The sequence below is a fragment of the Cygnus olor genome, chromosome 5 (genome assembly GCF_009769625.2).
Source record: "Cygnus olor isolate bCygOlo1 chromosome 5, bCygOlo1.pri.v2, whole genome shotgun sequence".
Classification (NCBI taxonomy): Eukaryota; Metazoa; Chordata; class Aves; order Anseriformes; family Anatidae; genus Cygnus; species Cygnus olor.
Window position 1 is genome coordinate 49,011,757 of NC_049173.1, and position 9,934 is coordinate 49,021,690.

The window sequence follows — 9,934 nt, forward strand, 5'->3', positions numbered from 1 at the left end:
TCTGAGATCAGATAGCCCCTGTTTTTGTCGCAAAGTAACACCCAAATGTATTTCACTGTCGGCACCCAGCCTTGAAACATTCTCATAAGCACCAAAGAGCCTCAGTGTCACACAACGCTATCTGATTTCCCCTCAGTGTGAAGAACTCTACAAAGCTGGTGTTCTCATATTACTGCTTTGAAACACAACCTTAAGTGGATACAGCAGGAATCAGTTGTAGACCAAGTGTAGAAACCCCTCCACCAAAAAATAAAATATTTAATGCAAACAAAATATCCAGCCTGGCTCCCAAGAAAGAAATAGCAACACTCAAATCTTCTGTTATTTTTATTAAAGCTGCAGAGTCTTACTACACACAACAAATATTTTATCGATATAATCTAAGTTATTAAAATAGTTGAACAACTCTTTAGATTTATATTTGTATAGAAATGATCTGTGGAACATCTCATTTTGAAACAGCAGTGCCCCAAAACAGCTATTCAGCAGGATTTTATTTATTTATTTATTTATTTTGAAGAACAATTTGGGACTAGAGGATGCACTCTTCATTCTCACAGGAAAAAAAAAAATCCATGCAAAAATAACCCCCACCCTCTTCCCACTTTCTGTCCTACCCGAAATGTAAGGCCTTATTGAATGACCACATAAGGGACTGGCCATTTTCTTCCAGTATTCTTCTTCATGTCTACATTAGGAGCTGTTGTCTAAACTGAGTAACTAAAACAAGATGAAAAGAAAAATCAATTGCACAATCCTAGTCTGCAGGTGACAAAGTCATAACATCTCTTTACATAAGTCACTACTGTTTTTCCAGTTATGAGCATTCATTACCACATTATGGTTGTTCCCCAACTCTTGCCTATCTGGCTGATGTCAGTTATTGTCAATACGCCTTTGTTAACAGAAGTCAGTCTATCTACTATTGCTTCAGTCTCCCTTCTTCACTTATATGTAGTTTAGATTCTACGTAGCACTGCCTGAAAAGGGCCTACTCTGTGGTATTTTCCCCCCATTTTAGACAAAGCACATAGCTCAGGTGGTTATCTCCTCACTGCAGCTATGCGTCTGTGTCACCCGTGAGATGTCTTTTATAGACCATGAGCCATGTCTTTGCTATATCATCCCGTTTAACTTAGTCCACTCGTAGATGTCCTGTTCACATACTATGTCCGAGTTGATGAGGAGGTATCTGTCCCCAACACAGAAGTGTTTCTGGCAGGCAGCACATTTGAAGCATTCAAGGTGATACACTTTGTCCTTCACCCGCATGGTCATCTCATAAGCCCGGATTCGTTTGTCACAAGAGGCACAGAGGCCATCTTGGCCAAAAAGCCTAAAACAACAACAGCAGAGAAGTAAGCAGAGTTACGTTGCTGGAGAGATGGGGAAGAACACAAATCAAAACAGAAACACACCAAAACATCAGTGCCTTGCCCCATTAGTCATACTATTGTCAAAGATACATAGAGGTCACATGGAAAGCTGCTGAACAAAACTCTAAACTTTGCAATACCAAAAATTGAAGTAGAAAGTCCAAGGTCCTCACCTATTTTCAACGTGATTGATTTCTGTGATCAGTGACCTTATCCTGAAATGTTGAGCAGCTTCAGGGGGAGTAAAGGACTGTCGGATCATAGCATAAAGTTGTGTGATGCAAATCCTTGCACATATATGATCAATAGAAATTAGTTTCAGCTGATAAATTTTGCCTATCTTAAGCTGTTGTATTTGAAGTTTATAAGAAGGAAGCTTGACACAAGCTATGATTTAACATACTACTGTCTCTTTTTGTTGCCTCCACATTTGAAATTCTTTCAAACTCAAACCTTTCTGTACCCATGAAATCACTCCTGCTGGGTTTCAGATGGACACATGCTAAGACCTTCCAGGTACTATGCTAGCCCAAACAATTTTATGATCTGGACTGATCTTTTATCCACATTTAGACCCCCTGCTGAGATTATTATGGTATTTTCTTTTAAAAGAAGACTCTAATGAATGCACCACATAGGTATCCCCATCACAACATGCACCACCACTCTCTGCTGGAGCAGCGCAACATACTCAGCCACGTGTGATGACAAAACGAATGCCAGCACTTACACAGACTGCTGGTTACAGAGTTTGCAAGTCAAATCATTAATAAATAAGCAGGGAGATATCTATTTATATATATACATATATATTACGTATAGAAGATATATAATATATGTATATTCTTAGAAGGGGGAAGAATTTCTATTACTTGTTTAAAGTTTACACCTATTGAATTTGACTTCTACATTTTGATACTAATTCCAGAAAGACTTTGTCCACCCCCTACACTTCACTTTCATATACTTTGCCTGCTTCATATAACCTGAACTGGAAATGGAACACCCACTAAAGAGAGCACTTTAAGGGGAAAAGACATCGTTTCTTTCATCTACCAGGAGATGTCAGTGTCTACTTCTGCTCAACAAAAGTAATAACAGGGTTACAAAAAGGTTGCAAAATTTCTCGTTAATAATGGAAGATATTATATGTTACATTACTAAGTAAATAAAAACATTTGAATTCACTGCAAGAAAATACATTAATTGCATTGCCATATTTTCTGTTGCTTCTATTTTAAGGTGAAAAGTATTTGGAAAGTGTAGCTAACACTGGTTGATTGCTGGAATACGGCACATGCCAAGTGTTTATAGGAGGTCCCATTTGCATAACTTGGTTCTTAATTTCTGCTAAGCAAAATTCCCATCAGCAAGCTCCAGGATACAATAATTAGGAGCTCCTCTGTTATTTTATTTTTTGTAGACTTTTGTAAGGTAACTGAAAAAAATATAAAGTATCTTTATTCTGTTCCACAGACTTCCTGCAACATTAAGGATCCATTAGAAGAAATGCTATACAACCAGCACAGCAAAGATCAAAACACTTTTCTTGTAATGGAGAATCCAGAGATCTTTTATTATCAATTTTCTTGAAATATATTAATCTCAGTTTAATCCTTCTACTTACAAATTATGGCAAATCAGATAGACAGAGATATTAATGAAAACACCCTTAACGAGTGTGTTTGTGGGATCTGATTCAGCCAAATGTCTTAAGTTCATGTCTGCTCAGGACCAGGCTTAAGAATGTCAAAAATCCACTGGGTGCACATTAGCAGGATCAAACTTTCCTGTACTGGCTGCAGCTTTGTAATAAGCATACAACACATTGTCTCTTTCTGCTTGAAGTGTTCCAGATAAGTTCACCAGTGATGCAGAAAAAGACATGAATCAATCCATGTATAAAAGGCAGTCACTGCAGAAACCAAATGAGTACAGCAGCCCTGCTGGTTGGTGGAGTCAAGCATCTCTTATACAGTTGATATTGCTGCATCAGGAAAATGAATTAAATTCAGTTACCTTGGATACTGTGTTCTTAAATGAGAGAACTAAATGATCTTTCATCAGTAGCTGATCTTGGCACCTGTTTTTATATAACTCAGCTCCACAGCAATGCTTGGAGAAGCACAGAACTACTTAAAGCCATTCCGGGGAACTGGCTCATGGTCAGCTCAGGTGCAGGAAGCCCTTCTTGCTGAAATTCTTCACTGCTCCCCAGTTTCTACTTGAGAGCATCCCATGCTGACACAGCTCAGTCAGCCTGGAGCTACTGGGGGGAGCAGCAGCACTTAGCAAACCATGTTAAACTCTATGTTTGAGATGAATCAAACTGAATTAATTATGGACCTTTGTTCACTGCTATACCTTAAATTAATAAGCAAAGCTGAAATGGTAGAAAGAAGGGGAGCTAGGGTAGAAGAAGTGCGCTGGGGAGGCTGTATACCTGAGATAGTCCCTTCTGCAGAGCTTCCTGCCCAGTTTGTAATACAACCGTCTCCCCACTTCTCCAAGCCTGCACCCACACAGGTCGCAGCTGAGGCAATCTTCGTGCCAGTACTGATCGATGGCCTTCAGGAAATATCGGTCCCCAATGTTCTGCTGGCAGCCACCACATGTCAGCAGTGAGGGGGGGATCTGGAGCACTTCATCCACTGGCTCCCTGCATGAATGAAAGCATTGTTGGAGGAGAATGTACTCTGCAACCATCCACGTAAGAAGATGCAGAAGGGAAAACAAAACTAAACAAAATGAAAGATTGGTTAAGTTAGAACAGAATACATCCTTATTTCTTCTCCCAGCAGAGTAAATGATTTATCCCCTTCTGGCACAAGAGGGAGAAGGACTTCACTCTTCTTGTGCTTTAAAAAGAAAGGGACAGCTTAAGATATACGAAGTTAGCAAGAGTATCCAAACATCTGCGAACTAGTTTTATACTTTTCTTCAAAGGGTAATGCATAAACACAAAAGTCTCTGTATCACCTGTGTGTGTTCATTACTGTAAATACATCTACTATGTTAAGATGACTAAAAAAAAATAAAATCAAATAATGTGATTTGCACATGATTAAAGATCTTTTCAAAAAGATGCCTGGATTCATCATTTCATAGAAATGCTGGTTATGTCTGTATAGACTGACAAATGCCAACAACCACAAAGTCCTAGAAGCTCTTACCATTTTCTTCCTATTTTCAAGTAATTCTGTTTTGCCTACAAAACGCAGCAAGGCTTTCTTTGCCATAAAAAAATGTGCCTTTTTTCAACAAGATTTTTTAAATGTACCTATAAACATCTGTAAGTAACCTAATCAACCCAGATAACCTCTGGAATTACCTATAACTTATGGAAGAACCCCAGCATTACCACAAAGCATCTGTGCATGAACCCCAAAATACATGAGCCTATCTTGTAGACCTGATCCTTCAAGCTTTGACAGTAGTGCTGCTGGAAGCAAGGGAATTCTGCCTCACCAAGGGCTTACAGGACTAGAAAAGATACCTGAGGGATTTTACATGCAGTCAATTTTCCTTTGGGAATTGCAGATTTGGGGACTAAGGGATGATATTTCACTGAACAGCATTAAATAAATACAACAGATGTGGCTGTTGCCCAGCTTGTTTATGTTTTGCTGCTGTTTTTAATAAAGCCAGCATGTTACCTGATGTTACTGCTGTTTTTTCCTTCAGCTAAGGACATGAATCCCCTGAGATGGGTCTACAACAGCATAGCTCAAATGATGTCAAACAATTATTGCAGATTTACACATCCCTGAGTGGAAAGAAGCACAAATCATTAGTGTGATACTAGCACTGACTATTCATGTAAGATATTTTTTTTTCATTTTTAAAAAGCTCTGAAGTCTGGGTTGGTTCTGGCAACACCTGGGGTTAAAGCAGTAATTTTCTTTAAAACTACTTTCTTAAGGAATACTCTTATTTGCCTTTTTGTGTAGATCTGCCAAAAAAAAAAAAATCAGCAAAAATGAAAAGGAAGGCATGTGAGCTCATTTCTGCAAGTCTTGCAGTGACCTGGCACTGCCACTGAGGGCCTCATCCGGAACCCAGGGAAGTTAATCATAAGACTAGGGGATCAATCCTTTAAGCACTTGCTGAGTTTTAAACCTGTGGCTGGCAGCGAGGAAGTCATATGTTTGCACATTTATGCTTATCTGCTTTGCTGGATCATGACTGAGGTGCTCAACATGAGGCAGAGCAGAGCCCCAAATCATTCGGCGCACTGCCCTAATAGAGTCTGCCGGCGCTTTGCCTCCATCGCTGGTCTGTCCTCCGTCAGGCTGGCATGGGCAGAGGAGAACCACACTGAGAGAGGAGAGCCAGGCTGCTCCGAGTTTCCAACAGGAAAAATTATGTTGCTGCTGCCTCAGGTAGCTTTCTGTAAAGCATAGTTACTGGGTCAGCAGTTTTCTAGGAAAAAATTACTTTCTTCAGTGTGGAGAAATGATGGGTGGCCAAGAACTTCTGTGCTGTGAAACTGATCCTGCAGCTCTTACTTAGACAAGCTGAGCCCTCAGATATGATCTGATTATACGCTAGTCTGCTTTTCGCTCCTCTGTGTTTAAACTGCTGTGCCCTGAAAGTGCTGTCATAACACCCCACTCCTTCTAGCTCTCTGCTCTGCAAATTCCATTAAAATCCTATGATCAGGCCCCACTTTTTCCAAGTTTTTTCTTTCGAGCCCCATCCTTCCTTTCATGAGGCATGGGCTCCTCTCCAACAAGTTCTGTGAGCCTCTCAGCAGAGCATGCAAGTATAAGGAAATGCACGCTATTATCCTTTATTGTCCATTATTTGAAACTTCAGACGTGCCCCCCAAATATTTTGTCTTATGGGTGCTTGGGAATCACAAGCCAGTTCTCTGAAAGCCCTAAACTCCGGAACAGCCTGGCGGATGTTTACGCAGAACAGAATTTCTGTTTTCTGCATTAGCTTTTTGATGTCCATAGACTTCTAAGCCAGCGCCTAAGTCACTAGAACACACAGGAGGTAAATAAATAAATACTACTAAAACGGTACAGTTCAAACCCAGGCGTCTTATACCTAGGAGCTTAGATTATCATTCTGAAAAGATGGTATAAAATAAGAAAAAATGTAGCATATAAAAAGTGAAAAGCGACATGGCATGAATTGATTTAATCCACCAAAGAAATGGTTCCCATGTGTTCACTTGGCGCTTCGAGAGATGGCATCGTTAATATCTCACAGGAAACAAACCACGAATGGCTGAACTTTCCTAAGAGCAATGTTTTAAGCGTTATCTGAAAACGGAGATTTTATTTTTTTTTCTCTCTCTTTCTTATCGTGATTGCCGACGAGCGTAGCTGCGGCTATGGGGCGGCGCGGTGCTGTGCTGCCCTGCCGAGCCCGGGGCCGGGGGCAGCAGGTGCGGAGGGGCTGGCACCCATCCTGGCACCCATCCTGGCACCTTCCTGCACAGCACCGCCTGGGGACCCTGCACAGCACCAGGGTCCGGCCCTGGGTGGAAAACGGGGAGAGCAATTCTCGTCCCCCGCACCCCGTCCATCACGTTTCCCCGCATGCCCTTTGCAGCACTGCCACCCCCAGCGGTTTATCCGAGCCCTTGAAAGTTGCGAAGTGCCTCGCATGCTGAAAATGTGGAAGTGGGGCACCCGCACAGGACAGCCGTGACCTTTCGCTCTGATCGGCGGCGGCGAGCCGGGCGGCTCGGACACGGGGCGCAGAGCCCCTCCGAGGGGCCGGCGGCTCCAGCCCGGGAGAGCACCGCTCCCGCCGCCTCTCGGAGCGGCTCCCGGCTCCTCCGCGCCCGCGGATGCCCCTCACGGCCGCCCGCTCCCCCTCCGCGGCTTCCCCGGGCTCCGCCGCCCGCTCCGCGCATCCGAGCCCGGCGGGGACCGGCCGAGGGCGCCCGCGGCGGGGGTCGAGGCCGGCGGCAGCCCCCCGGGGGTGTCCCCGCGGCAGCCCGGCGGCACGGCAGGGGAGGTGCGGGAGGGAGGAGGCCACTTACTCGGAAGGATCGAGGCTCTTCCTCTCGATGGCCGATGACATTGGCAGGGATTGCTCCTTTGTAGTGTGCCGGTGGTGGGCTCTGCCCCCGCAGAGGCTGTCTGCTCTCGACGCCTTCTCGCCAGCCGAGTTCCCCCTCCGCCCCCCAATGACATTCACAGGATTTCCTCCTGCAACACCAAAGAGAGAGAGAGAGAGAGAGAGAGAGGAGGAACGGGGGCTGGGGCCGCCGCCGCCCGGGGCCGGGTGTCCGCAGGCCGGCCCGCAGGCTCTCACCTCCCATCCTCGCCGCGCTCCTCCTGCGCGCCGGGCGGCGGGGCCGGGGGGGGGCTGCGGCCGCGGCCACCGCTGCCTGCCCCGCACCGCTCCGCACCGCTCCGCACCGCACCGCGCAGCCCCCGGCAGCTCTCAGCACGCCCCCGGGAGAGGCGCGTGTGCCGCCGAGGTGCGGCTCGGCATCATTATTACGGCTCCTCTGGCTCGGCCCCGGGGCTCCGGTTTCATTTCCTTTTTCCTGATCACGATTCAAATACAATAGAAGGAAATCACACTTAAAGAGACAGCTGCCCGTTTCTTAACTGGACTCCCGGGGGTTTGGCAATGCGAACAGCAGCAGCGCCACTCGCTCGGCTGCTTAAAGGGACACCCGGGGCGCTGCGGTTCCCTATCGCGACATAATTTCACAACGCTCCGCCGGCTGCCAGCCGAGGCTCACCCGAAAGGCTGCGAACAAGAAGCCCCCGCTTCAGGTTTTCGGCTGCTGCCCCCCCTCACCCGGTCCATCCCTTGCACACGCACATGCCGCACGCACAGGCAGGGCTTTGCACGGGGCTGTGAAATCTGCAGGGGAAAACGCTAGGGGAGAACCTAGGTGCCGTCCTTCTTCTACCTAGGATGCAAACTGGCCAACTAAATTGTGTCTCGCTGCTATCCCATAGTGAGCATCCACGGCTGCCCGCTCCTAGGCGTCCCCGAGTTCTTGGGCAGCGATACAACGCTTTTAGGTCTTGACGCCGCCTGATGTCAGTGAGCTAAAAAAGCTCTAGAGTACCAGGTATTGATCTGTAGGGAGTCGCAGAGGAGCTAAAGATGGGAAACTCTCGCCTCGGTATCTCTATTTCCCCTCCCATCCTTCCTCCCCCTCCTCTCCATTAGCGCAGCACATCCCGGAAAGGACCGGGTGAGAACTGTTACCGCAACTGGAGCATTTTCCAGCCTCTGTGGCATTAGGTACTGGCGACTACTGGGGGGCAGAAGCCTGGCTGAGACGAGCTGCTTGCCCTGCTAATTCCTTTAAAAACAGAAAGAAAAGATCTGCAATAACGCTCCGGCAAAAATACTTAGCTTCTGTATTAATTCCCAGAGCAGAAATGTTTGATGTCTATTTTTATGACTGCTTTCTATTTTTTTTCCAGCTTTTTGGCAGCTAGGGTTATAATATCTGAAATACATTAATGAGCCCGATTCGAAGATTAGTAATGTCAGCAGAAGGACTGTTATTCATTTCAAGGGGCTTTGAACCAAGCTCTCGCAACACTTTAGAGCCATCACTGGTCATTAGAACACATCTTTCTTATTCTAAAAAAAAATTATCTCCAACGTATTTCAAATTATTACAGGACGACAGCCACTCTCATAACCGAACATTTCTGTTAAAGGAACAGCCTCCTTTGTTAGGTTCCAGACAGGATGATGAATATTTCATTTCTTACATATTTACACTGCCATCAGAAAAGTCAGATATAAACCCTTCAGGAAGACAGAAGAATTAAACTATTGCAAGGTACACAAAAAAAATTAACTGATAGGAAAATTATTAGGTTGGTTTAAAAAATCAGAAATTGGACTTAAAGGTGGATCAAAACCAGGCATAAGAACTTCAAACATGTTTGAAGAAAGAAAAAAAAAGTCATTTCTGTGAGCTTGATTTCTCCTGGCTCCATGTTTCAAGGTTTAATAAAGTATAACTGAGTCAAAATTCCCCCGATGATTGGGGCATTCATACTCTGAATAGTTCCTGATGGAATAATGTGAACAATTCTATAATGCCAGGTAAATTTTCTGGTTCAGATGATGCAGTTGTGCATACTCTACAGCCATATTGGCGTGCTGCCTCTCTTCTATTCACTTTTCCAAAATCTACACAAAATTAATAACTTAAGACATCTGTCCTTCTGTCTATGTGAAAGAGACTGGCTGGTTCAACTGCTTTGGTGAGGGACAAAAACATAGACATTGGCATGTTTCAGATCTAGTACAAACTTCCTAGAAAAGCCAATTGTTTAAGTGCAGTACTTGTGATGGTGCTGGTATCACTGCATGTTGCTCCAGACACCATCTGCCTCCTAGTGTAAAAAAAAAATAAAAATGTAATAATGACTGCAAGGTTATTTCTTGTTTTCTCTCTCTCCTATGAAAGAGAGATGCTAGGCAAAGTAGTGTGGGTAGATTTAAGAAAAGCGAATAAAAGCAGTTGATCTGCTGGTTCATAGCAAAACAAATGGTTTGCTCCACCATGTTGAGTGGGACAGTGCTTGAGGTCAATCTGCTTAAAAAAA

The 9,934-nt window shown here is 44.7% G+C and overlaps 1 protein-coding gene across 1 annotated transcript; it reads right to left on the reverse strand.

Annotated features, from left to right (window-relative positions):
• Positions 1-314: 314 nt before the first annotated feature.
• On the reverse strand, positions 315-7,865 carry LMO2 (LIM domain only 2). The gene is made up of 4 exons (XM_040560515.1): positions 7,653-7,865; positions 7,378-7,546; positions 3,820-4,035; positions 315-1,336 (listed from the first exon to the last, which is right to left on the reverse strand). Exons 1-4 carry the CDS (start codon positions 7,657-7,659, stop codon positions 1,117-1,119), a joined length of 612 nt encoding a protein of 203 aa, XP_040416449.1. The 5' UTR covers positions 7,660-7,865; the 3' UTR covers positions 315-1,116.
• Between the last annotated feature and the right edge of the window lie 2,069 nt (positions 7,866-9,934).

Coding starts and splice junctions, on each gene's coding strand:
- LMO2 (XM_040560515.1), bottom strand. Junction 4,036..7,377: donor AAGAGCCTCGATCCTTCCGA/GTAAGTGGCCTC, acceptor TCATTCATGCAG/GGAGCCAGTGGATGAAGTGC. Junction 1,337..3,819: donor TGCAGAAGGGACTATCTCAG/GTATACAGCCTC, acceptor TTGTTGTTTTAG/GCTTTTTGGCCAAGATGGCC.